Source organism: Paralichthys olivaceus, chromosome 6 (genome assembly GCF_024713975.1).
Source record: "Paralichthys olivaceus isolate ysfri-2021 chromosome 6, ASM2471397v2, whole genome shotgun sequence".
In the NCBI taxonomy this organism is placed as follows: Eukaryota; Metazoa; Chordata; class Actinopteri; order Pleuronectiformes; family Paralichthyidae; genus Paralichthys; species Paralichthys olivaceus.
Genome location: NC_091098.1, coordinates 9,670,530 through 9,698,359, shown reverse-complemented (window position 1 = coordinate 9,698,359; position 27,830 = coordinate 9,670,530). Strand labels below are relative to the sequence as shown.

The following is a 27,830-nucleotide window of genomic DNA, read 5'->3' as shown; positions in this document are numbered from 1 at the left end:
TGGTATACAACAAAAACCTCACATACCCTTCTATACCTGTAAACCATTTTGTCCTTCCTCCACTGTGGTGCAGTGCTTAAATGTAGCTTTAGTACATGTGCGCAGTTATGCTATAAAAACAATCTTACCCATTTAAAGAAAAAAAGGCCTGCTGTGTTTTTATCATATGGAGTCCAGTTTTGGTGTGAGCTAACAGGCAGTCTGACAGGCACTTTGATTATTGGTAGATTGATTAGAAAAAGAATCGCAAAAAAAATGATGGGAGAAAATACCTTTATAAAAATGCTCTTAGTTTACTGTATTTTTTGTACACAAATAATAAGTGTGCAGACACCCTACTGACTTATGGAGACACAATTTCAATTTAGTAAAACAACTTGTTTGACTAAAGTTTGAAAAGATAAATAAGTAAATTAAGAATTTAGTACAACAATTACTTAAAACTGTCAGTCCTCCGTGTGAATGCAGTGGGACATTCACGGCTCTAAGCATCTTTTGATGCTGTTACATATTCAGACAGGAGCTCCACCATCTGTGTAGCACTAAAAAACAATGACAGTTGTGTGCCGGAGAAGAGAGAAAAGACGAAGTAAAGGACCTGGGAATGATGTAGTGGTACAAGAGGAAGCTGAGAACGGGTAAATACAAATGTGGATGTTTTCCGTTAAAAAAGGAATGCATTGACTTTAACATCTCCTTTCTGCTTGATGGTGGACACAAGTTTAAACACACTCAGAATCTGTGTTTGTTTCCTCACATCTGATCCTATGAAGCACAAAGGATAGAGATGTATTGATAAAGCAGGTCAGTATCATTATTTCTTTATCATTATGTGACACAGATTCCAAAAGTCACAATATCATGATTCAGTGGAGACGAACAGGATCTTCTCTGCTTTTCACACAGAATTGAGATGAATGGGATACATTTGTTGTGTTGGTCTGGGTTTTGGTAGCATGTAGAAAAACCAGTACAAGAGGGAAACATCTGCAGATAGGCTTTGAGGTTATCATTGCAATCGATGAGGAATGGTTCCCAAACAGTGCTGCAGGACTGTACACCACATGTCTTTGTCAGATGGTGGGTGAATCTTGACATCAGTGAGGAAACATCTCAAAAATATGAACCAGACAGGCACTTCTTCCACCTGCTGCACATACAGACTCTGGAGGGTAACAATGCCACAAAGTGTCCCTGTCTAAACGAGCCGGGAGGGATTTTTGTTGTTGCTACTGAACAACAATAGTAGGAGGTCCAGTCTGAGATGAGCTTTATGGTCACATTTGTAAAGTTGACATGTCCGGACATCCATTAATGGAGTCCAAGTCTGGTCATGGTGGAATACTAAGTCTGACAGTGCTGCCGAGTTTTTCCTTTTGCGAGCTTACAAGAGGCAACTGAATCAATTGTATCATCAGGACGAGTTGTAGAAGACACTCCCAGGGATTTTATTGTGCTAATCAATCTAATTGGTACCACTGCGTTTCCCGAGCACAGCAGGCGTGCACGTGACGTGGTTCTCAGAGGGATCATCAGATTTCCTCCACATTACATCTCAGACTGATGCTTGCAGAGTTGCTAACGAGACATAAAATATGTTTTCAGCTGTGACAAATGTCTCCTCTTCTGTTTTATGTATATATATATATATATATATATATTCCCATAGCAACACATTGGAACTGCACCCTATCCTTCTGCTCTAACATGGCGTCATCATTGTGGAGGGGCGGTGGTGAGAGTAGGTCCAGTCCTGACATCATAGTTTAACGTGTTAGACTCTCATCAGTTGAGAGTAGATTGTGTTGAATTAATAGTGTAAGATGATGTGTGTGTCTATGTTTTGTGTCCTGCTGGTACTTTTGTGTTGTTCTGAACTGTTCGCTTCAGTCCTAGTTATCCTTGTCCAATGTTACCTAGGTTATGTGTATGTATACATGTGTGTGGTCTGCATGGGTGTGTGTGTGTGTGGCAGTGGGTTTGTGGGGCAGTCTGTGGCAGCTGTGTATGTTGTGTCTGGCAGTGTGCCTGTGTGGCAGGTTGTAGGTGTGTATGTACATTTGGTGAAGTTGTGTGTTTTTATGGCAGTGGTGTTCAGTGTTTGTGAAGAATCAGTATTGTTTTGTGTGTGTGTCTTCCTGTGTGTTGCGTGTCTTTGCATGTGGCAGCTGAAGTGGCGTCACTCGCTGCAGGCGTCCTTCTTCTCCTCTGTTGCCACCGGAGACTCTTGTGGGCGGTGCTTGCACTGCCCCAGCGAATGGCGAGCTGTTGCTCTGGAAGGTCGGGCAAAGCAGGACGACTGGGCGGCGCAGTCACAGGGTGCCTCCTGGGAAAGAAAGGGTGTTGTTCAACAAGGCGTGGAAAATATTTATACTGTGTTTGAAACTTTCTTTAAGTATTTTAAGAATTAGTGTAATGACTAACAAGGTTATGACGAGGATGAAACCAGCAACCGGTTTCACCAGTTACACCAAAAATATGCAGATAGCTTCTCCGTGCAGTCTCTGCCAGTTGTTCTCATTGGAATTTATATTTTTTAGATCTTTGATATTTGATTGGTACACTGGGGTTAAAAATATAAGCAGGCTTAATAATAATAAAAACGAAAATTAGCTGAGAACTGTGGGTAAATGGCAGATTAGTGCAGTTTCTCTGTGCTGGTTTGTTTTGTACAGGAACACATGAAGGAATTTCTTTTGCCTCACAACACTGTAACCACAGTCTGCCTGCAGCCAAGAGTGTTACCTCAATATTAACTGGGTTGGTCAGAACATGCTCCTGCGTAACTTAAAAAATAAATATGTGAATGTTGGTAGAATTATTCAAAACTTGTGATTAGTCCAGTCTTTGCAGGTTTCAATTAGTTTTTTCTTCCAGTCTGCAGCTTGAGTTTGTGTAATCCATCACAGTGTGTAATCCATCACAGTGAACACTAAATCTTCACTATTAAGATAATGCAGTGACTGATCTGCAAACAGTTTCACAGTGATGCATTTGTTCATTTAATCAGTGCTAGTTTCAAAAGTTTGCTCAGAACTTTTCTAATAGTTCTGAAGAAGGAACGTTTGCAATTTGCAAACGTGAAGTTAAAAGTTTTAAAAGTTAAGATTTAAACTACCAAGAATCTTACCTCTGTCCCTGCAACTGCAGCCGCGGCATTGCTCGTTGTTTCCTTCCCTCCTCCCATGATATTGACCATCTCTTCCCCGGTCGTTTGTCTCATAAACCTCTTATTAACTATCCGGGTGACACTGTCATTACCGAGAACTCCGACCCCAGCTGAAACGCACTCTGGCTTGGGCTCATCGATGGTGCCAAAACCCCCATGGACACCCAGACCTCTGAGACTGCCCAGGGGCGCTTTCTCCACAAGCAGGTTGACTCCTCCCTGGTCATGGCTGCTGCAGACATTCCTGAAGAACTCCTGGACCAGGCCACCGCAACGCTGGGAGCTGGGGTCAGATCCAGAGGCTGCCCCTCCAGAGGGTTTTCCTGCAGCAGGAGACAGTCGTGCTGGACTGGCACACTGGCTGGTACCTAATGGTAAACAGGGATCAGAAATGGGCTATTGTTATGTTCTCAATTAACTGTGATTTTCAGTGTGACTCAGTGTTCACAGAAATAATTCAATAAATGAGGAATGGTCCCCAATCAGTCCTGCATGTCTTTATCAGATGGTGGGGAAACCTTGAAGAAATATTTAAAAAAAATATGAAACAGGCACTTTTTCCATCTGCTGCACAAACAGACTCTGGAGGGTAAAATAAGGTTTAGTACGTGGCTACAATGCCACACATGACTTCAAATCATGATTATTTCAAACTTTCACCTAGATTATGATTAATGAATGAATGCACGATTATTTTATGCCACCCCCCCAACCCCCACGCATGAGACTCAGCACCAGTCAACAAGCGACTCTGCAACTCTGCTCTAATCACTCACATGTAGAACTGATCTTTATAAAAACCTGCTGGTTTCATGTTTATGTTCCTGGATAAATGGGGCGTCTAAATGTTTGTTTTCGATCCGTTTGCCCAGCCCTACTTTGGCCTATTTCTTACTGACTGTAAACAAGGGTCAGATCAGTATCTTACCTCCGTCTCCCCTCCACAGCGACTCTGTGCTTCCAGAGTGTTCCACCACACTGAAGAGGCTGGAGAGGCCATCGGTGAGGCCGTTGAGGACGGGGCTGTCCCTGGTGGTTGTGGAGCGAGCCCAGGCTGAGCCTCCGCCTCCACTCAAGGGTCTCTGCTGGAGGCTCCACAGGCTGCGGTCCCTGGAGGAGGAAGTCACATCCAGCCTGGATGTGGAGCCTAAGACACAACAGTTGGATATCTCAGTATTAATTTTAAAAAAAAGATGGTACATGGTGAGAATTCATGTAGCAGACAAGCGGAGCCATGATACCATGAGGGCTTGATAAAAAAACAAACATCTAATTACCAGAGGAGACTCTGCGTTGTAGTTTGGGTGATCCGTACTTGGGCGAACAGCACGGCCTCTCGATGCGGCTGTGAACTTTATCTAGTGATGTTGATATCTGCCGGGTTCTGGCTGACACCAACGAGGATGTAGCCGTTGATGAGGGTCGAGGAGACCAGGCTTTGGAGTGTAAGCTCGCCCCTCTGCTGCTAGGAAGGATGTCGGTTTGAAGCCCAATACTGACGTACTGGGCAGAGGTTTGCGTGGACCTGGTGGAAATGCCGATCGTCTGGTGGAAAGAGGAATGTGAAGTTTAGTGCCTCAGGGGAGAGAGGATTCTGAAGGATTTTACTTGAAACCGGCAGGGATTAAAGCTGTAAGTAGTTTGTATTCTGCACAAATCTTCTTAACAAGTTATATGATAGTCCTGATCGTTTTATTCACCGAGTGTAGTCCCATTATATTAGTTCCAGTAAAAAGATTCAGGAATTTGGATTAAAAAATAGACTTATTTGAAAGGATGAAGAATTCAAATAACATGTATTAAGATTTCATTATTATTACACACCATCTGTTCTACTGGCAAAAACATCCGTTTTTTATTTTAAATAAAGCTAGATTATCAACAGAGCAAATACTGGGCCCTCTTTTGTTCATGAAAATTATCAAAGACCAACAGTTGTGGAAGGAGAAATCACACCTGACTTCCAGGTTCCTTGCTGGATTTCCTCTCCAGAGACGAGGAGCGTATGGCCTGACGGACACAGTTGGTCATCTCCTTCATGTCATCACTTAGGTTAGCTGAAATCTCCCCAATTTCCAGGCCATGGAAAGCTGAAGAGGATGTGATCCCATCGACCACACTGTGACCAGGGCTGCCAATGCCGTTGTTGATGACGCTGGGAATCGACCCGGCGACACAGCCGCTCCTGCTCTCCAGCAGCTCCCTGTGCTGCTTGGACAGCGAGCTCAGCCACTGCTCGTACGAGGATGAAAAGGAGGAGGATGACGGCTGTTGTTGCTGAACCTCAAGAGTTTCCACAGCAGGTACGACACCATCCCAGCCACACGGCTGAAGGGACGAGCTCCCATTCTGCGTCCGCTGAGGCCCCTGGTTATTTCTCCGCTGCTCTATGCGTCGCACAGCAGGAGGGCTGTAGTAGATCCGGATGCCGGTGCGGTCTGGAGCAGTGTAGCTTCTCTGGACGCACTCCAGATCCAGCTCTGATCCAACCAGACTGCTGCAGGAGCCGCTGGGACCATCCCAGGTTTTACAGGTGTCCCCGACTTCTGGAGTCTAATACGTGAGAAAACAAGATAATTACTAAGAATGTTTCTACCATCCTCATTAACACCATCTAGAAATAAATCCAGCTTGTGTCTCACTAGTTCCTCAACAATCAATTATATTATACAGCAAGACAGATGACAGTTAAGTGCAATCATAAACTTATCACATACATTTTAAACCAGTAAATGTAAAGCAATGTGTATAACCTCATTGGTCAAGTAGGTCCAGTTCTTCCTGGGGAGGTCACCTAGCTCTGGGCCAATCAAAAGATGCGGAGCATGAAACTGGGTTTTCTCCTCTCGGTTGGCTGCTCCATTGACTTCTGGTCCGTCCAGCTCAGATGTGGATTTAGTCCTTTTCATTTAAACCACAATGAGAGGATCGATGAGAAAACATGTTGCCAATCAAATAACTTTGATTAACTTTGAAAATAAATGTTCAAAACTTTCCATTCAAGTATTAACTTTAAACTAAATACACTTAAGGTGATGCTTTTCAACTGTTACCTCAGCGATCCTGTTCCGTTGGCAATGACCACGTCTGCAGAGGAGTCACCACCTGATGACTTTGACTGTGGGCGACAGAAGAAGGACCAGATTGTCAGATAAAACCAAAAATCCCTGAATCTACCTTTTATAGCTTATTAGCATTAAAACGAGCTGCTCCATCTGCACAAACAGCTCCTGTCGCATTTTTCATTTCTACAATTTCAACACCACATTCCTGTCTGTGCAATCTATTTCCTCTGGAGCGCTTTTCTGACAGGAGGAAGTGGAGAATCTCTAATTTATCTGTGGTGCGCGCACACACACACACATGGTGATGCTGAGTCGGTTTCACACTTGAGGGGTGATCTGACACACTGAGGCCACTTCCTCTCAGAGAAAAAAGAAAGAATGAGCGAGTTAAGAAGGAGGGCAAAGGACAGAACTCTGTAGATAATGTGCTCAGTTGAGCAGAAACACAATGATTAACTTTCATTTTCAACTGCAACTCACTAAAACTTACAAATGGTTTGTTCTTGTCTTCTTTCAGTCAATGTTCCTTATTATTAGTAGTAAACATTTATGAAACCTAAACCTGAATTATGTATTTCAGAATTTAATGAAGTAATGGACATCCTATAGTTAATGGGAATTAAAGCATTGCCCTCCATAATTACTAAAACCCTATAATTTATGTTTGATAACAAAATCATTACTTGGATAATATCAACAATATTTAACAGCAAAATATAGCAATTTTTCAGGTATATTTTTTAAAACCTGATTAAAAACACTGTATTGGAAATTTAAAAAAAATCGAAAAAGAACGACATAAATTCCTTCCAATCAAGTTGAACTGTTTTGTTCAAAAAAGCAGTTCTGCCATGAAGTCACCCCTTTACAATGATAATACTGTTATTATATTATACATTATCAAAACTGTGAGAATACAATTATATATGTCTGACTTTTATTTATAGACATTTGGGTCCAAATGTCAATTGAAACTGAATGTTGTTTTGGACCCCACTGTATACGTGGATGGCACAATATTAAAACTCATCTGAATATACTGCATTACGCTTCTACACCATGAATACCTGTATTTTTATTACCATCTCTGAAACAGTGTCTGCTATAATTTATCACCATCTGCTGGTTAACCAAACAAAAACATCCCATTTCTACTTGATTCTACTGGATAGCCTTAAAAAATGATAAATAAACATCAGAATAGCGACTCTGACCCCAAGCAACCCTTAAACTATCTGGCCTGGAGAGGGCACTATAATCAAACATTACAGGAAGGGTTTGAGAGGCCCAACAGTTTAATTTACTGTAAGTGGAGTAGATACAAGACAGGATTCATTGGTGACAGAGGATGACACAGACAGACTGACATGGAGACAAGAGTGAATAGAAATATGACAAGCTCCTGCCAAGTTTCCGATACAGGACTCAGCCACTTCTTAGAAGAAGTGAGATGGGATCGCACTCAACAGACAGAGCAGGGAGACGGAGGAGAGAGGAAGGAGTGATTGGCAAAGGAAAGAGGTTAAAAAAGGGACGGCAGACACTGAAAACCTCAAAAGAAGCAGTCACAGACGTCAGAGGAGACACACTGACCCACCAGCTGTGAGTGTCTGGCTCTTCATTTCTTTGTGTGTGTTTATGGAAACCACCCTAAACTAAAGAGCACTTTAAACACTGATGCAATCCCACTACATCCCTCCTCCCTGACATGTTGCAGCAGCTTGGCGGTGACAGGCAGCAGTGTGTAATCAGCAGTTCAGACTGACCATGTTTTCCTGGTGAGCTCATCGTAACATTAAAACGGTGCAACCACGGAGGGGAAACAAGCAGAGGGACGGCTTCTCCTCACTTACACATTATAGCATTAACGTCTGTTACAAAAGTAACCTAAGATAAAAACACAGGAGCCGCTCGCATGAACTTTTGGGTCTCTTTTCCAGTGTTGACTGAGTGAAGTCTTGACTACACAGAAATGTGCAGCCACATAAAACCTCCAAACTAAACATGGTTGGTTGATTCAGTGTCCTTCCCTCAGAATGAAAGGGTAAGTTGTTTCTATTCTTGAGCTGCAATTCTGCTAAACAATCTTCCCCTGTATATAAAAGATTTAGAAAATGGGATGTGATACTTTGTCTAAGTTTGAAAAACTCAGTGTTTTGCTCTCAAGCTGTGTGGAGACTAAAAACAGAACTGCACTGAAAATTCATTTATTTTCTCACAGTGGACGAAGCCTACAGTGCCAGTTGTTAACACCCCCCTCTTAAACTGTTTTCTACTGAAATAAATAGTCTTTATTGTAGATATTCAAGTATTTCTAATTTGATTATATAATTCAACTGTAAAAACAGAACAGTCTTTTTTATTTGACTGAGGTTTGTTACTCTTGTGGTGTGTGTGTGTGTGTGTTTACATTTCCTGTTACATGGTGATCTACCAGTAGACATGCATATAAAGTATTTGTGCTTCACTGGATGATGCTGATTTATGTTTCGATAAAAATGGGTCTTCGTTCTCAAACTGAAATGAATGAATGAAGAAGCTGCATTTTTCACTGCTCTGCTGATGTCAGTCTGAACTCATTATGAAAAAGCTTTGAATCTCTAACCTTGACAATATATAACTTTTTATTACATTTCAGAGAAACCTGTGAAATCATCAGCTGAGAGTAAATCTGCTGGTTGAAGTGAAGGTGATGCATATCTGATCCACTGAATTGATAGAGCTCCTTATCTCATACATACACCCTCTCAGGTTGCATCCATCAAGCAACACGCATGCACACACACACACACACACACACACACACTCGTACCTTCCCCTGCTGAGCAGTGGCCTCCCTCAGTCTCTGCTCCCACTGAGCTCTCTCCTGGCTGAACCTCTCCAGCAGCTCCAGCTTCTCTCTGCCCCAGTTCCTCTCTCCGATCTGAAGCTGATTGGTCCACAGCAGGGAGAGACAAGAGGAGGGGGAGGAGGTCAACACCAGAGGTGGAAGAGAAAAGATGGATGCAGATGCACACCACAAAATGATGATGATAAAATAAACTTTATTTTTTGCTTTATAACTTGAAATTGAGCAAATTAATAAACAAGTTGCTGCAGAGTCAGTAGACTGTAAATTAAATATCCAAACCTTTCCAATGCTGCATATAAAAAAGTCACTGCTTTTGGCAGCTTGGTGCACATCCACGGCATTCACCTGTTTAGTTAGATCCATCACAGCTGCATAGGACTCAGCCAGCAGGTGCTGGTGTTCTTCACGCTCCCTCTTCAGTGCCACCTTCAGGTCTGGAGGATCCATTGAATCACTGGAGGACAGAGCAGCTGTGGATTTACCTGCTTTGGTCTCAAGCTAGAAGAGGGAAGACAGAGAGATCACGGTCATTATCCACATAACAGTAATTCCTGCACACTGACTCCAAATCCAAATCATTTTGAGTAAAAATATAAGTTACAAAATGAAAACAAGCCACTTTATACTACAACTTGTAATATACCAATCAAACTTGTGTAGTGCAAGAAAAATAACAAACATTTTGAGTTAATACAAATTAGATTTGAATTTGAAAACATATAAACATAACTCCTGATGAGAGCGTTAGGGCTGGGCAATAAAGCAATGTCAATAATGAGCACGATATAATTTGAATTTATAGGAATATAATTCTACTCCTCTGCTTGAGTCTTTGTAAATATGACACACCGCTCAAAGCCCCTTTCTCCAGATCTCTCTTGCTCTCTTTATCATGTCCTCATTTGCCTGCTGCTTTTGTCTTTGCTGCAGTGTATTATAACATGTATCACTTTTTAATCTCTCTTTTTCTCTAAAGATCCTTCCTCTCCTATCTCTGCCCATCCTTCACACTCTCTCTCTCTGCAGTGTTCTCACCCTCTATTTCAGGCTCTCTCGCCCCTTTTCTCACTCTCCATAAATCTGGCCTCTTGTCACAAAGCTTCTAGGTGGGATTGCTTGAAATTTTTATGAGCAGCTCTGCTTTCACTTTTCCTCTGTCTGAGGCTCATAGTTCACACACAGCCGGCACTGCAGGGACCATCAATTTGACAAACAAGCGCACACAGGCACATACACACACCACACCCCAGACCCATCAATCCTCTGTCTGCCTCTCTCAGTCTGGCTCTGTGGGCACTGAAATTCATAGAAGGCACTAATGGACCTGTGGCAGCCAATCACAGCCCGACAAACGCACACTTAGCCCGGCCCTTGTCTCCTATGGCAACAGAGTGTTTCTGGTTAATGATAAACGTGGCTTAATGAGCCCCACGTTTTAATGAGGTTTATTGCTGAGGCGTTAAGAGGCAAGCGATTTTATTGGCTGAGCGGTGTTTATTGGTGGATGAGAGACGTCTGGTTCACGACTCACTACTCGCCATTTTGCAAGTTCAATTACATCTATCTGGTTTTCCTGGAATCATCAGGAGACTTCAGGTCCTGCTTAGTAAATGATGTTTCTTATGAAAAAAATACATACAATACAAAATCAGGTCTTGATGAAATGTTTGTCTGCAGTAGCAACTGCTTATACATCAATATGTTATGTGTAACCTAAACCAGCCATTAGCTGCTAATCCAGGCCAAACAGCAACCACATAACTCCACTTCCGAACCCTGTAAAGTTGCCATGGATACCTTGATATAATCTAAGATATCATTACTCTGTGGCAGATCAGAAAAAACTTCAACAAGTCGTTTTCTGGAAAGTGACACTGGTAAATTTGGGAAAACAGTGCAGAAAGTGTATTATTACCAGTGAGGGAATATTGAGTTGCACATTCATTTGATTTACACTCTGATGCCTCAGTTGCCTGTTAAACTTCATCCTGGAGCCTCCAGCTGCTTGCTCTGTATCATCACAGAGACGGCAGGTGTTCGTAACATGTCTGACACTCACAATATCAATGACTGATTACAGGGGGAGCCAGTGCTCTCCTGCATACTTTCAGGGATCTGGATATTGTTTCTTCTTCAGTGACCGTATTTGTTTATCAGGCTGAACGGCGAAGATAATTTCCTGTCGAGCTGTTTGACAGGTAGGACACTGTTTGAAACGGAGCTGACCTGTTCAGCAAAGTAGCAGCTGGAGGAATCGCTGCACTGCCAGGAACGCTTTGGCACTGATGTGGTTGTCTGGTTAGGCAATGTCTACACACACACACACACACACACACACACACACACACACACACACACACACACACACACATACCACTAGGGTAAACTGATGGCACATTTTACAGTGTGCATTGTTGGCAGAGGAGAGATTGGTTCCAGCTGTGGCATCTAGGCCAGGGTAACACACACACACACACACACACACACACACACACACACACACACACACACACACACACACACACACACACACACACACACACTTGGGTAGGCCAAGTAAAGAGAATAATGGAATTTAAGTGTTGCAGAGATGTGTGAGTTTGAGTTTGATGAAATTAGTAAAGAAGTGTAATACACTCAAATAAAATAAAACATAAATCTCATATTTGTTCGTGTTGGTCGTCCAGCGTGCTGACACAGCTCTACATGATGAATTGGCTTTGGCCAAAGTGAATCACAGCCTGGCCATTCCATCTTTGATTACAATGGTGTGACTGTAAATGTATTCTCATAGAAACCTGCAGCCAAATCACATTTAGGAAAAGGGGGGTGTTTTATGTTTGTAATGCTGCTCATCTCCTATTGGCTGTTGAGTGAACTGCCAAACCAATCAGAAGATAAATGATCTCACGCCAGAATCTCTCTTATTATAATGATTAATGACTCCGTCTGTGTGTGTGTGTGTGTGTGTAGTCTTGTGTTTTGACTTATTGTACTTTATTGTTTTTTGTTGTACTATGACCACATGTCGGTGCTGCAAGGCATTGTGGTCAATTTTCTGGTATTGTTGATGATTGTTGAGCTGTGTTTGATATTTGTGTGTGAATTCTTCTTCTTCTTATAGTTTGGAATAAGGCTTATGGGCTCCATGGCTTTGTAGTTGCATTGTATCCATGTGGTTTTACAGGTTTACATTCATAACCTAGACAAAAAGAATAATAAATACAAACTGTGTTAATGCTGCTTGTGCTGTTTATTTTGAGGACAAAGTTTTGACCTTTTCATTTCCTATCTGTCCATATGCTCCTGAGAACAAGGTTCATCTGCACAGATTTTAAACTTTATGAAAAGGTTACATCATCTAAAAGACATTGTTGATATTCATTTGTCATATGATGCTAGATAGAGGAAGAATATGTGCTCAGAGACATGAGATAAGAAGACATGAAAAAAAATGTAATTGCCAGATTTTACCAGGCCTCTATCTCATCCTTTTTCTCTCTCTTTCTTTTATATCTCAATTACCAGGCGGTAACAAATGGGCTGTGTTCTATCTCAGAGGCCATTAATTAGCACTTTGCTGCTGTTATGAGAGAGACAGAGAGACAGTGAGGGAAGAGAAGAGGAGAGAGCATTAAAACCATTACGCAACGCCTGTAGACAAGACAGATGGAAAGACAGACAGAGGATGAAATGGTTGGATGTACAAATAACTCACTTGACAGACTGAGATGTACAAATTGAGCAAATGGGGGTCATCATTTTTAAAAAAGTACTTGTCAAAATGAACACTGGCCACTTCAGAGCAGCTTCTTCTTCAGTCTGTTGCCCAAAATGTGAAGCATTAACTCTCAAATTACATGCAAGCATAATTCCACTGGATTCATTTATTTTAAAACTAATTTTCATGCATAGGGCTGCCTTGAAAACGTGATGCCGTCCACATCACCTTTCACAGGTACAAGCACCAAGTCAGTTCAAGGAAAGAAAAAAGACCTGTCACCACATGCAGAGAGCATCTAACGAATCATTGTTCACCGACATCAGGCTTAAAGTGTGTTTAACAAAATAATAACCTAACAATAAATATATTTCAGGCAATAAAGGTTGATAAGTTAAAATATATTTTGTATTATTGTACTTGTTGGCCATGGGTCTAGCAACCACAGCCCGGGGTTAACATTACAGAAACAACAGGAAAGCAGCTCCACCAAATCTTCCTCTCCACTACCTGTGTGATGAGGCTCTGCAGTTCTGTCCTCTCCACTTCCCATGATGCCTTGGCCTTTGCGAACTGCTGGGTGAGTTCCTGGGAGCCTTGCATCTCCTGTCGCAGCTCACCACTCAGATCCTGCAACGCCACCCTCAGGTCTGCCAAAGTACTGCTCACGGCACTTGACTACAGGTAAACAACAGGAAATGCATGTGAGAGTGTGTGAGTATGTGTGTGTGTGTGTGTGTGTGTGTGTGTGTGTGTGTGTGTCACTCTGCCTACCTTGATAGTTGGGCTGAGAGGATGTTCGTCAGCAGCAGATCTTTTGTCAGTCTGGTGGGCGGGACTTGTGAGGTTGTCCTCCTCCAACAGCAGGTAGAGATCTTTCAGGCTGTTCATCTAAACAACCAATCAAAGAGCAGGATCACCTGTCAATCCTTCACCTTTAACATTTACATATAACAGTGTTTTGTATGCATGGACAACAATTGTTTTAATACATCATGTACATTTTTCCCATTTACATTTAAATTAAATCACTTTTACCAGAGACAACTGTGGCCTGTGTGAGAATTTAAACCATTAGAACATATGACCATTTGTCAACTATAAATAAGTAAAGCCAGATGCCACTGTCCTGTCCATTCCCTCATACCTCCAAGATGTCTTTCCATTCTGTGTCCTTCTTGCAGCCCAGCCGCCACTGTTTGAGGAAGCAGCGTAGTTTGAGGCTGAGCAGTAGCAGGGCCTGTTTGAGATGCTGAGACTCCTGGACCAGCAGCGTCCTCTCCTGGCTCCATAGCTTCTGCTGCAGCCGAGCCTGGAGACCCAAACTCTGCAGCTGGAAGTCCCGACGGAGCAGAGCCTTCTGGTGCTCCTCCTGGAGCTGAGAGAGGGAGAAACGAACAATCAGCGAGGCCATGAGCCGAAAGGGTTCATTTGTTGAATGTCTCTTCACCTCTAATGCAAATCAATCACAAATCTATCAAACAGGAGGTTTAGTGTGTGCAATCTTAATTACCCATGTTTAATGGACAATTGATTGTCTCAGGATTTAAACTTATGTTCATGAAAGAAGGAAAGTTAAATAAATAACCTCCCAGGAGCCCATTCCCTCACTAAACTAAATTATTTTTGTATTTCAATGTGAATTCTTCTGTGCACTTCTGTATAAAGTGATTGTATACCTCTTTTACACTAAAATTAACGTCTGTACAATGCTAAACCTTGTGAACCTGCAAGAAAAGGCAATTGGCTCCTTTCCGATTGCCAGTAGAGCAGCTTGCCATTCTGTTTTCCGCCCTGGTGCGTCATTTTCAATCTCACAAATGTGCTGAAAACAGAGGCACTCTTGATGTCTGCCAAATTTGCGGGTTCACTGTGATGTCCCGCTTCCAACACTGTCGATCAGAGCTGATTAAATGCTGTGTCTACTGCAAAGTCATTTGACCTGGGAGAGAATGCTAATTGTCTCTGTTCCCATCGCAGACAAAAGCCATGTGTTAGTGGGTTTTTTGACCAGTGGAAAAGAGGCTTACGTGTGAGTTGGAGATCATTTTAAAGTTTAGTTTATCCATGTGTGTGTCTCGAGTTCTTGATGCTGAACACAAACCTGTGTGAATTTGAGAACAGTTTCTATCTGAGTCGGTTTCTCCTTCTCTAGCTCCTCCTGAGCTCCCTCAGCGGACTCCTCTGCTTCAGACAGGGCCTGGAGGTCACTGGACTCGGAGGGCTGGAGGAGAAATAAGGAACATGAGGTAATGTGTAAGTATGTGTGTGTAAGGGGGGATAAGGAGGAGGGGAAAGAATGCTAGAAAAGTGAGAGAGCAGTACATAAGGAAACATGTGTGGGTAGGAAGAAAACAAAGAAGGAGGCCGAGAAGTAAATAGGCGAGAGATGAATGAGAAAAAGAATGGAAGCAGTAATGGGAGGTGAAATAGCGAGGGCTGAGAGAGTTAGAAAGAAATGAAAAAAGGAAAACAGTCAAGTGCAAGAAGCAAATAACATGACAGTTTTGTGCTACAACACACTTTACATCACACCTCACTACTGTACGTCCGCTCCCACAAACCTGGTCTCACGCACTCTGCCATGCCTCATTTGGCTGCTGAGTGAGTGCGATCCATCGACGAACCACCGCACCATTAATGTCCACTTTCACTCTCCACTGGGCTCAGCCTCTCTAACCTCCACCCCGGCTGCACACAGCTTCCACACTACTCCCACCTCTGTTCCAAAGTGAATGTGAATAACATGGAGGCTGCCCATGGATACTGAGCAACTAGAGATTTTGAACACACTCCAATAACTCCATTGCCCCCTGGTAGTTGGCTGCCTCCTCCATGTTAGTGGATGGGGTATGGGCCACAATGAAAAGTGATAGTAACCTGAGATAAATATTTCTCAGCAATTGTTTCTGTCATTGTAGGTAGTTCTTATCAAGCTGATGTTTCTTCAAGTGCAATTTTTTTTCTGTACATTATGTTTTAATATTTGATCAGACGAAAATCATCCCTGATTGCTGCTGTGTAGACTCTAGCTCCTACAATAACAACTCTACCACTGAGTATTGCAGCGTATATTTAGCAGTACGATGAACAGTGAGTTCGTGTATACACTGGTGTCTCCTGTGTCACTGCTCTGCTACAGACAACTACCTGCATCAATAATATCAAACTACTTGTTATCTCTCCCACATTCTATTTTCGTCACCTCCCATTCACCCTCTCATTTGTGGATAAAGATGTAGACACACAAAGCCCTGGTTACCATGGAGACACACCAGTAAAATGTCAACCAAACAAAGATCTCTTCTTCCTGTCAGTCCCACAGCTGACAATGAAGTCACTGTTTTGTTAGTTAACAGCAACTGTGTTGCTGAGTTTGCTACAGCTGTACCACATCCCTGACGGCAAGCTACAGATTGTGTTTCTTGTGTACAAATGTGTGTGTAAGTGAGCCCTTATTGACCTTTGCAAGGCTGCCAGATGTGTGTTTGCTTCAGAACAAGTGATGTGATGGATATAAGAGGCCTGTTTTCAGAGTTATAATTAGAGTTTGTATCAGTACTTTGTTAAAGGTCCAGTGTGTAAGATTTAGGTGAAAGGGATCTATTGGCTGAAATTGAATGTAAAATAATTCTTGTGATGTTTTCACTAGTGTGTTGCATCAACAGTTCTTAGATAAATTGTTGTTTTCTTTACCCTAGAATGGGTCTTATATTGAAATACTTCATATTTACATCAAGGTGGTCATGTCTATGGAGGCTGCCATTAAAACCAGGAGAGAGACTATAGCAGTATCTCCATTCAGGGTCTGTAACCTTCAGAGGATGCATTTAAGGACCAATTGCGTCAGAGCAGCCCGAATAGGCTGTCCCATTTTGAAGGCTCCTTCAAATGCACCTAACAAGTGCATCCTTCTATCCCCGAGACACAAAGGCCCCAATGGGTGGACCAACCTATCCCAGGATTCAGTGCACTTCAATGACAAACTTGCAAGTGACAAGATGTCCAACGCTGAGTATCACTCAACTGAACAGCTAACGAGGCACATGTTACAAAAACAAGGGGCATTAAAAGTTTCTCATCGGGTCCAACTGCAGCTCTGTTGCTAGGCAACAGCAATAAGGACAAGATGAGCTGGTGACACAGATCACAGAAATCCTCTCTAGACCAGACCGTCTCATTTCCTTCCTTTGGCCCATGAAGGCTGCCTCCTTTGTGTGCTGGGTACACTGCGTGGCCCCTGAATTGGGACACAGCTAATGAGACAGGATTTAGGACCTATGACTGATGATCTGTGCCTAAGTCACATGATGACTGATAAAGTTGAAAACTTTGAAAAAGCTGGTAAATGGACCTTGAGTTATGGTATTTTTGTCTGGATGCAGAGTTGAGATGTCCAACATCACTAAGACTAACCTATATGGTTGGAGCAGTGGTAGCCAACACGATGTCCACTAGCACCCGGTCGCCCCAAGGCAGCCAATGAGTTTCCTGCATGGTAATTCTAAATTTAGCATGACCGCTCTGAGACTTTACGCCACATGTCCAGGGCTTTATAACAGCGACAAGCTGTTGGCCAAATAGCTGACTGTTCATTGAAGTTCAGCTAGTTACTTTTATAAGCCTTGTTGTGGTCTTAATTTATAATTCCCTTTTGAATCTGTATTGTCTGCTACATATGCACATGTGAAGAGACACACACAGAGCGATCAGAGCAGAAATGCTGCAGTGTCACAGTGGACCATGTGAGGGGATGTTAAGAAAACAACGCCCATTAGTTTTCATGCAGGAGCAAAAGGCCAATTGAGAAAGACATACAACCGCTTCTCCAAGTAGAAAAGTGAGTCTGCTGGAGACACGTTTTACACAACAACAGCACGCTGGTTACGTTAATAGTTAATATTCTGAGATATTATACCAAACAAGTTGTGCTTCATATTATTCTCCACCCTTCAGGTAACTCAGTCTCAAGAATGTTGGTTAATAGTATTAATTTGACCAATTGTTTATGTAAATGGTCTCAATGGTCTGTATTTATAGAGCTTTTCTAGTCTTGATGACCAGTTTACAGTAAAACATTTTGCAGTTCCGTATCTTGCCCACAGACATCTCGGCATGCAGATTGGGAAGACTGGGAACGATCTGCCGACCTTGTGGTTGGAGACCGACCGCTCTACCCCTCAGCCACAGCCACCTGATATTGTAAAATATTCCTCAACCTTTACTTAGTTACTTTCCTTAGTTACTTCCTCATTCTAGACTGTGACCAGCCAAATCCATATTGTCAATGTCTGTCTTGTGTATGTATACATGTGTGTATGTATGTGAAAAATGTTGACGTGAACCTTCAGGCTCATGGTTCTGCCTCCAGATTTTTGTTAGCTGTAAGCACTGAGAGAGACTGGGGCTGAAACTCCCTCTTGTGTGTCTCGATGAGAGTGATTTGATAGTTTTAATGTGACTTACCAGTTCATCATCGGTCTCCTTCTCTTCCTGCTCCAGCTGGCTGATTTCCTGCTTTTGTGCCTCGTTAATCTCTGATTGGCTGTTTTCTCCAGTTTGACCTTTAACGTCTGTCTCTGATTGGCCCCTGTAATCAGGCTGCTGCATGCATGCATGGGCAAGTTAATGAAGAAAAAAAAAACACACAAACACAAAAAACAGAGGGAAGAGGGAGAGATGGGGGAGGAAGAGAAGTTGTGGAACAAAGAAAATGGAGAAAATGATGGAAAACAAAGACAAACAAACAAACACAATAAGAAAAAACAATACAACCACGATGATGTGTACATCCATGTGTCGACGTTCAGGAAAATTAAAAATTAAAGACATAACAGACATGATTTATGGCACTCACAAGACAAAGAAAAGGATGTAGAGGAAGAAAAGCTTGGTCAGAGAGGAGAAGGAGAGAGTGGAGAAAAGAAAGAAGAGGAGGATGGAGGGTAGAATGAATGGCTGAGGAGAGGAAAAGAGAGATGGGAAGAGTGGAACAAAGAGGGAGAGATGAGGGCAACAGCGATGGGAGAGAGGGAGGGGAAGGAAGAGAGATAAGACGAACAAAGGCAAGAGAAGGAGTACGGTGGTTAAGATGAAATGTCCAGGGAGAGTAGAGTAGCAACGGAGGAAGAATCAGGGAATAAGAGGAAGAGAGGAGAAGCAGTGAGGGAGGTGGTGGAGATGAGGAGGCGTTGGGAGTAGGATAAAGGAGGTTTAAAATCGAGGGGAAAAGTGAGATGAAAGTGACATGCAGAAACCGACGATTATGGTGCCCGTGCAGAGGGAAGGAGGGAAGGAGGGAGAGGAAGGAGAAGGAGGAGAGATCGGAGGGGTGTTGGGTCTCAGAAGTGGCCTCTAATGGAGTCTAAACTTTGTAATTTACTCAGTCAAAACTATGTATAATCACAGCTTTCTCCAAACAGGTAAATTAGATTGGATCAGAATAGGAAACACAGATTTAATATGAAAAAAGTTTCACTTGTTGTAAAGTCAAAACACAAAATACCAAAAATATCAAATTTGGTTTATTCATTCTACTTTTTTTAACAAAAAAGTCCTGGATCTTTAAGTACTGTAGAAAAATAAGCCAGTCCTGTAAATTTAAAGCTTTGGCAGATTCAAATATTATATATTATACATTTTATTTGTGGACCATTATAAACTTGCAAATACAGTAGATGCTTAGAGTAATTCATAAATCATTGACAATTAACTATAGCATGATACTATAACATAGCAATGAACTATTTCAGAGTTAAGCTCAAAGCTTGCTTTCTTGTGTGAAGCCTTCAGAAGTTTGAATCAATTATAATACCACTTGAGATTTTTGGCAGGTAAACAATGGATATGGAAAACTTGGACTATTTGCTTTTGCTTTCAGACTCTATTGAAGGTAATATTTTTATATTCTCATAGGGTTTTTTGGGGTTTCTACCAGTCTGGATTCAGGAATGATTAAAAGGTACGGTTGGAAAGTCCTCTTCACATCCCGGTACCATCATGTCATTCTCATGATTGGATGGTATACCTGTCTGTCACTAACTGACCCGTCTGACTGCGTGCACCCTGTCCATTGTCTGGAAAAATTGACTTCCATCAGCTGTCAGGAAACGGGCGTTCATGTGTTTTAACGGCAAAGCTTTGACAAAAGAGTCGTGGGGACGAATCGATTGCTAGCTTTAACAGTAGCCTTAAAATAAGGACAGGTCAGTTATTACCTTTATCAATTTTATGCTAAGATTTTAATCAAAAAATAAAACCAAAGTAGCGTCACCCTTTGTGTATTGTTCATTATTTGTTAGGTGACTACTGCAACAGAATCCAGCACAATGAATCTTAATAGAGATCAATGCGATAAGTCATGATATGATGATTTCAACTGAAAATAGTTGTGATCAATATTGCTCATCTCAGCCTGGGTGCTGAATTGATTTTTATCATCCACTGGTGAGAATACATATAAATGGTGCTTTATGGGCTCTCAGTAACCTCACTATGTCCATGCACCAAACAGGCTCCATTTGAGGCCTAAAGCTAGAACTCAATATCAAGTCAGGAGGAAATTCCAAGAGCATGCAAAGGACATGAATGGTGTTGTGTTAAGAGGTTCACACAGGCAGCTCAAACCTTCAACAGCTTAGGTCCAAACACTTGAGAGATGAAAAGCTTTTGTTTTCTTACAAACAGATCGTAAACAATTGATATTTCAGCTGAATTCAGCCAGAACGATGCCTGATCATCTCACTTCACCTCATTTAATCTTGTGGTTTTTTGTCTGTTACTTCAGGGCATTGGTGGCGGTGCAACAGATTTGAGCGTGCTGTGTGAATCCACTCTTCACTGTGAGAAGAAGCTAAAGCAGCATGTTTAAATGGCACTGGGAGTGTTAGTCAGCCAAAGTAATGGTTAGTGGACCAAACACAAATCTATAGAATAGCAAAAGAAACTAGTGAAAACAGAAAATAGAGCTCAACAAAATAAAAAGCTTAAAAAAAGACTGACGGTAAATGAAAGAGGTGTGAAGGAGTGAAGAAGAGGAGTGTGATGTCTTGTCTTTTTACCTTCTCCTCAGGAGTATTAATTCTATCCAGGTCATCCCCAGAGCAAACGAGGGAGGCCAGGGGAGGGGCTCCTTCCACCTGAGGGTCCCGCCCACTTGCTGAGGGTTTACCCAGGCTGTCGACCCGCTCCACAAAGGCTTGTAGCTGGTTGTGCAGAGCCTGGAGCCTGCTGGTCAGAGCGCCAACCAGAGGCCGGTCCGCCAGGTCAGACAGCTCAGAAATCTGGTGAACGAAGATAAGACAGAAATGATCAAACAGCCACAGTCATTATTGGCTCAATGAGGGAATGCTGTCGGACGATAAATGTTGTTGCTGAAGATGCAGTTTGCTCTTTGGTTTTGAACAAATAAAAAAAAAGAAAAGATCAACCATGCTTTTGTTGAAATTAAGTGAATATTTTCATGGACTGAACTATGGATAATCTCCTGAAATGAACCAAAGGAGCTGCATGTGAGAACGCAAATGTCTGAGTCAGTTGCTGTGGACATTCTCTGGAGATTCTACTTCCAGACCCTCATAAATTCTATGAATAACGTCTGAGAGAGCCAGTGTGAGAAAATAGCAGGAGATTATCTGGAGGATTCACTGCAAAAAAAGAATAGAAATATCTCAGGTGATAAGGGCGAACGCTAGTGTTGATGTGTTATAAACAAAAACAAGTGCTTTCTGCAGCCTAATTTATATGTATTGTCCTTCCTCTTGAATGCTGCACCCCCCCCCTCCCCTGAACACTGGAGATTTTCAGTTGCTTTGAACGCATCTGACCAGAAAATCTCCAGATGTGTTGCTCATATGTAAACCTCTGCACCCAATAGTGAGGACATCCTCTGGAGCTCATGGCTGAAAATAGCTTTGGACTCACTCATTCTTTAGAAGACTTTGGGGATCTGTTATTCAGCACTGACAGATAATCTAAACAATTTATTCTGGTGCAGCAAGGACAGATACTCATATTATACTTTATTATACTGAGAGCACAAGTAGTTGATCTGATACTAATAATGATCAGATAAAACCAAAAGAATGACACGTCCAGTTCTTTCTGCAGAGAAACGTTAAGGAAGTAAAGGACAAATTTGGTTGATTTATTGAGCTTATGAATTAATCTAAAAGTCATATATCTATGTCCCATAATACTCGCAGCTATTATAGCAGCAGCTGCTGTCATCGTATAGTCATTAATGAAATGTAGCATTAAATCTATTGTTGACATCTATCACTGTAGAGGAAATACAGATAATTACAAACAATTCCTTGCAAACTCATTAGTCAGCAGGGAGTAGTCTGCATCTCGAGGGTACAGTGGACTGAGGCTGAAAAATATAAAACCCAATTATTTTACATTGCCAGTGGTTCCGTTCAAGCGGATTTTACTGCAGTTTTTAATGAATACACTAAAATGTTTAATTAGGGGGCCCACATCTTTGGGCTTCCAAAAGATTTCATGAAAAATACGATTAAATTCAATGGCCACAAGTGTTTGAAACTGAAACGGTTTCATTAGATAGCATTGCGGGGAATCTGCACACCAAACAGAGGACATGTACCTGACTGTGAGGCTGAGGTTTCTCGAGGTCACACGGCTCCGCTGCATCGTTGCTGCAGACCTTGTGGTAGATGGATGGCGAGGAGGAGAGGCAGTTGGACTCAGGGGAGGTCAGGAGCTGTATCGCCGTGGAAACTAAGCGAGCCTGGTCCCTCATGGCCAGCAAAGCATCGTGGTCCTTCTGCCCCAGGCACCCGGGAAGCGAGGCCGTCGCGTCAGCGCTGTCCTCGAACTTCTTTTTCCGCTCCTTGAGCTCAAGGGCGTCATTCTCGCCCCCTACTGGCTCTTTGCGGTGGGGCGGGCTGATGGGAAAACACAGAGAGCACTTAAACGACTCTCACTGAAGACTCCCACACTGTAAAACCACAACTTCATCCAGCAACATTGTTAAGGAAATGGACACATTATAAATGTGTTACTACCTGGTGGGGAGGCACTCAGCTGAGTCTCCGGCCTCTGCGTCAGTCTCCAGAGCCAGTCGTAACGAAGACGAGGAGGATGAGGAGGAAGGAGCATTGTAGGAGGCCAGATCACAGCGCTGCAGGTTGGAGAGAAGCACTCGGTTTTCGTACTGTAGCTTCTTCACCTTCCCGCTCAACTCTCCAATCTGAAGCCTCGCCAGACTGAGCTCCTCCTCCTGAGCAGGGGCGTCCGTGCTGATGAACACCGCCCCTTCCTGTATGGTGTGAACCGGGCTGTCGTTGAGCAGCCCGTCCGCCAGCGACGTCAGCGAGTTAGACGACAGCGTGGACATCAGCGGCGGGAGTTCGGATTTGTAGCGGTTGATCTCGTTCATCAGGAGCTTGTTCTGTTCCTCCATCTCGATCAAAGACCTCCTCAGCAGCTCCGCCTCCTCCTCCACAAACTGGAGGTGTCTCTGGAGCTCCATGACGTTTTCAGATGCAGCCCCTCCTCCGAGCACCATGGTTCCTCCAGAGAGACCAAGACCCACACCTAGACCACAGCTGACACCAGAGAGTTCTTGAGGTCCATCTAGGAGAAAACCCACAGCATAAGGAATAAATTGTAACACAGAGTATAAGGATTGTACTGTTTATTTGGTACACACAGATAAAACTAATGTAGTCTGCAACAAACCCTCATTCCCAAGAGTCATGATGTTTCCATTAAACTGAGGTGTTAATTAAACTTCATGATCATTTTAAACAAGTCTACTGCTCAGACTCTGCATTCAAATTTTGTCAAAAGTGCTAGATGGCGGAACATGTATCTGGGATATGTTAGCATGGTTTTGTACAAAGGGAGGGGGCGGAGATGCGTTGTCAATCTTGATATACAGTCTATGATTCAAACTGGTCATATATGAGTCTCCCATGAAAATAATAGTCAAATCAGAGAAAAAAGCCAGTATCATCCACATTTAACAATAACATCCTCATTTAAATTAGCTGGCACTATCCATTAATTCAAAATCTCTTGCATCTCCACAGAGCTGACTAATGACAGAAAGGTAGAACTGTCAGATGAGACGAGTTTCTAAAACTACCTTGAGGCCCCTTCATGTCATCCATCTCTGCTCGGAGCCCCCGGTTCTCCACCTCCAGCTCCACGATGCGTCGACTCAGCAGGTTGGCCTCCTCCTCCACCAGCCTCAGGTGGACTCTTACCTCTGCCTCACGGGTGTGGGGGGAGTCAGCAACCTGGGGGGGTGTCAAATAAAAGAGACATGAGGTGAGTGGAACATTTTCCTTCTTCTTCTCCCACGTCTTCACTCACACACTTTTAATCAGCATTTGACTTTTATGACTGCTATGATGAATCATCATCATCAACTGCTTCTACCCAACTACTCAGCTCATGTTTGGGAAGAGCAAACTGTCATATTAATTTTTAGCATTACCAGTCTTGGCTATTGACGACTGCTGATCAATAACATGTACGACTGAAAGCAGTTTCTACTAGTTGAAATATTTGTTGATGTTTAGTTTTCAGCATTAGTCACTGAAATGGTTCAAAAGTAAGTCTGATTTGATGAGCACAACTCTCATTAAATCTAATTGGAGTGTTTTGGCTGTTTGTTAAACAATACAAATGCTCCTCATAACGTTTTACCAGGCATTTTTGGTAGTGGGGGGAATGTGAAGGGGTTGGGTTTAAAGAGCTACAATGTTCTGATAGACTTAAGAAAACATTACATTACTAAATTATTCATCCACCCATCCATCCAATTATCAATCCATCCATTCATCCATCTACCCATCCATCAATCATACCATTTGCTGGTGAGAGGCGGGTACACAGGTCTCCAGTCTATCACAGGGTTGAGACATTGAGACAAATAACCATTTACACTCATACTCACAATTTGGAGTCACCAATTAACCTTCATGTGAATGGACTGTGGTTTGAGTTGTACATGTGTACGTAGGTAACTGGACTTGCTTGCGTTTCCCTGAACCAGTCCTGGACCTAGAACCCTGTAACTGTGAAGTGAAGGGGCCGCCTGTTCCCTCACCACTTATTTGTCTGTGCTAATTTGCACATGAATCTTTATGTTACATTGACACAGTAAGATCTGAATTACTTCTTCCTCTAATATAAAATAGCTCAACAGTAAAAAGTCCAGATCTTTCTCTGCTCCTCATCCACCCCTCACCTCTTCCACGGTCAGCGAGGCGTCCACGTCTCCGTACAGCGACCTGTACTTTGCCAGCTCCTCCTTCATGGCCTCGCTGTCCTTCACCAGCTTGGTCAACTTCTTGCACATCAGGGCTGATTCCTCTTTGGCAAAGTGGAGCTGACACTTAAGGTCTGAACTGTCCTCCTGCAGTGACGGGACAGAGAGAGCGCTGATGGGACATTGATACAAGAACTACTGTACCACAGAGAGGCTGAGGTACTGAGGTGTCATGGAAATGTCTGTAACTCCTGTTTAAAGGATTGGTCAGTTAATCAACAAGAATTTCAAAATCTGATTTGACATATGACCTTTCATTACTTTTCATTACATGAGAAAGTCATTATGTTTTGAGAACAAAGTCATAATCTTAGGCTATGTGTAATTTTACAGCAGGAAAATCAGACGATCAGCCTTTTAAATTGAGGAATATGAAGCATCTAAGTGTAGGTCTAACAAATAATATAACAGTTAATATTTATTATCACATTATCATAAATATCAGGAGTTTGAAACGATTCTGTAATAACCTGAGTCTATTCTGAAGAAAGACCCACACGGTCTGGGAGGAAATTGCCTGTTTTGTGGAGGAGGAAATGTTTGGTAGTGGGCAATATAATGTTGGTCACATCTGCATGGTATTCAAAGAGGTTTCACAGTTTTACAATGAGACTGCTTGGTCCAAGACTTTAGATTAAGACAGAGTAGAACTCCGGCGAGAGTTCTCCTTGCTTAATCATAAAAAAAAAGGATATATATTCTCTTAATAGTACAACTATTTTTCGCAGAACCCGGAATGTCATCAGACTAATTTGGAATCTCAGCATGGTCAAACAGGGAGCTGACGATGTTTTGTTCTGGTGTATTCTCTAAATCACAGTGATGTTTTGACATCATCCCTGGTAATTACAAGACATAAAAAAACTCTTTGCTTGCGGTCAGTTGAAAACGAGCCACAACTCCAAACAGTACTGCAACTCAACAGGGAAGAATTGGCTTTTTATTCTATTTAAAATCGCCTGGAACTTAAAAGAAAAAATGACAAAGACCTAATTGAATAACTTGTGGCTTTCAGCAACCAAATGGTGAGGTCAGAGTCATGTTGTTTTACACATTATTGAAAACAAAGAGAGAGAAACTTCAGCAAAGTCAGTCATTTGTGCTTTGCCCCAGAAGTTATATTTATATTGCATATTTCTATATTTAGCAGCTAAATAGCATGTTATTCTTCCAGGAGTTGGTCGTGGAGACTAAATAAGAGATACAACAAGATTGATACTGGGCTTGAATTCAACAGCAGCTCTTTGCTATTAGTTTAGCTGAAACAACGTGGATCATACATGGTATTAAATCATAGCTGTGTTTCTGTCAGGGTGTTGTTATGTTTTCATGTCCCACTGATTCAGCTGTAAACTCAACCATTAAGGAGGAAACAAGGAGTGTTGTAAAGTTTTTTATTTTAAGAAAGTGAAGACTAATGGTATTCATGTGTGTATGTGCATTTCTCACTGAAACACATCCCAAACTCAGCTATAACTACTGCTGAGCTGAGGTGACCCCGTGCACCCACTCCTCAGAAGCTCGATCTGTGTTTGTTTCATGGGCTGTGGAGTATTTCCAAGCACATTAAGAGAAGCTAGGCTAAACGCATTTACAACCATTTATGGTATGTGGCTCAGGGAGGAAGAGGAGGGCTGGTGTGAGAAGCTGCAGGGAGAGGGTAGTGAGAAAATTAACCTTCGCTGAAAACAGCTTCTGTGGAGAATTGTTTCAAATCCATACCTCTGTGAACATGGTCGTTCTTTAAAACCTGAGCCCATGTACTTCAAACTCCATTTTTTACAAAGGCGAAAGAGTTTATCACTATTGTTTAAGGTTTTTTGTATCTTGACAACTAAAGAAGAGATGGGGAGTTTGAAAAAGCGAAGCTGAGGAAAAAGTTGTTCACTTTTTTTGTTAGAATAGAAACAGAAAGAACATGTCTAGATATAGAGTGGGATTGTTGGGACCTGATCTTTAATCCAAAAGAAATAAAATAACCCGGGACACATGACTAACACAGGACCAGATGAAGGCCAGACAAGAGGAAGGGATGAAGTGAAAATGAGATGGAACAGGAACTGCTGATTTATCTGCTTCAAACTCCACACAGCTTGTTTGGACAGATAGAGTGAGAGTGTCATCCCCCAGAGGAAATAGGTCAGAGACAACAGATCGAGACACAAACAGCAGAGTCAAGAGCTGAGAGGCAACAAACACGCACTAGAGGGATCAAACATGCAACATTTTACATGACAGTTTTGGTCGGTGGCACCAGCAAAGTTTGACACCTTAATTCTGTTTACAATTTGTGATTAAAGGAGGAAATTTAAGAATAAAACAACTGATTTTAGGAGGATGTGAAAAAAGAGGTGTTAATCAAGTGTCTGTGTAGTTTAATTAGAGAGTCACACCACAGGAGCAGCAGGGTTGCACCAGTGTTAACATATACGTCAATAATGTTTTCATCCTGCTGCCTGCCCCACATAAATGTTTTCCCACAATGAAAAACAAAAGATTTCATTCATTGTTTAGTTTCTATTTAATCTGATTCTCTTTATTGAATCCAGATCATATCGAAGCATGATTCTAATTCTTTATAGCCCCTAATAAATTGCATGGCATCAAACTGCATCAAAAGCAAAAGCTATCTTTTCGTTCAGCAGATTTATGTGTAAACCATACTCCATAAACAGACATGAATTATTGGTCATAAATGCTGAGCTACCTCGTGATATCTC

The 27,830-nt window shown here is 42.2% G+C and overlaps 1 protein-coding gene across 3 annotated transcripts in view; it reads right to left on the bottom strand.

The window, feature by feature from the left end:
- Positions 1-279: 279 nt before the first annotated feature.
- The window catches only part of mtcl2 (microtubule crosslinking factor 2), an 83,669-nt gene continuing 56,118 nt past the window's right edge, over positions 280-27,830 (bottom strand). The window contains exons 6-24 of one of the 3 annotated variants that reach the window (XM_020089521.2): positions 25,030-25,197; positions 23,920-24,073; positions 22,835-23,405; positions 22,414-22,714; positions 20,867-21,088; positions 18,273-18,410; positions 14,911-15,030; positions 13,954-14,184; positions 13,581-13,697; positions 13,317-13,484; positions 9,431-9,583; positions 9,047-9,163; positions 6,223-6,287; positions 5,923-6,070; positions 5,126-5,722; positions 4,447-4,714; positions 4,098-4,316; positions 3,131-3,537; positions 280-2,326 (exon numbers count right to left, since the gene is read on the bottom strand). In XM_020089521.2, coding sequence (XP_019945080.2) covers positions 2,180-2,326; positions 3,131-3,537; positions 4,098-4,316; positions 4,447-4,714; positions 5,126-5,722; positions 5,923-6,070; positions 6,223-6,287; positions 9,047-9,163; positions 9,431-9,583; positions 13,317-13,484; positions 13,581-13,697; positions 13,954-14,184; positions 14,911-15,030; positions 18,273-18,410; positions 20,867-21,088; positions 22,414-22,714; positions 22,835-23,405; positions 23,920-24,073; positions 25,030-25,197 — 4,311 coding nt within the window. In that variant the 3' untranslated portion in view covers positions 280-2,179. The remainder of the gene's footprint in view (positions 2,327-3,130; positions 3,538-4,097; positions 4,317-4,446; positions 4,715-5,125; positions 5,723-5,922; positions 6,071-6,222; positions 6,288-9,046; positions 9,164-9,430; positions 9,584-13,316; positions 13,485-13,580; positions 13,698-13,953; positions 14,185-14,910; positions 15,031-18,272; positions 18,411-20,866; positions 21,089-22,413; positions 22,715-22,834; positions 23,406-23,919; positions 24,074-25,029; positions 25,198-27,830) is intronic. The other 2 variants (XM_069526478.1, XM_069526480.1) reach the window with 2 other exon arrangements.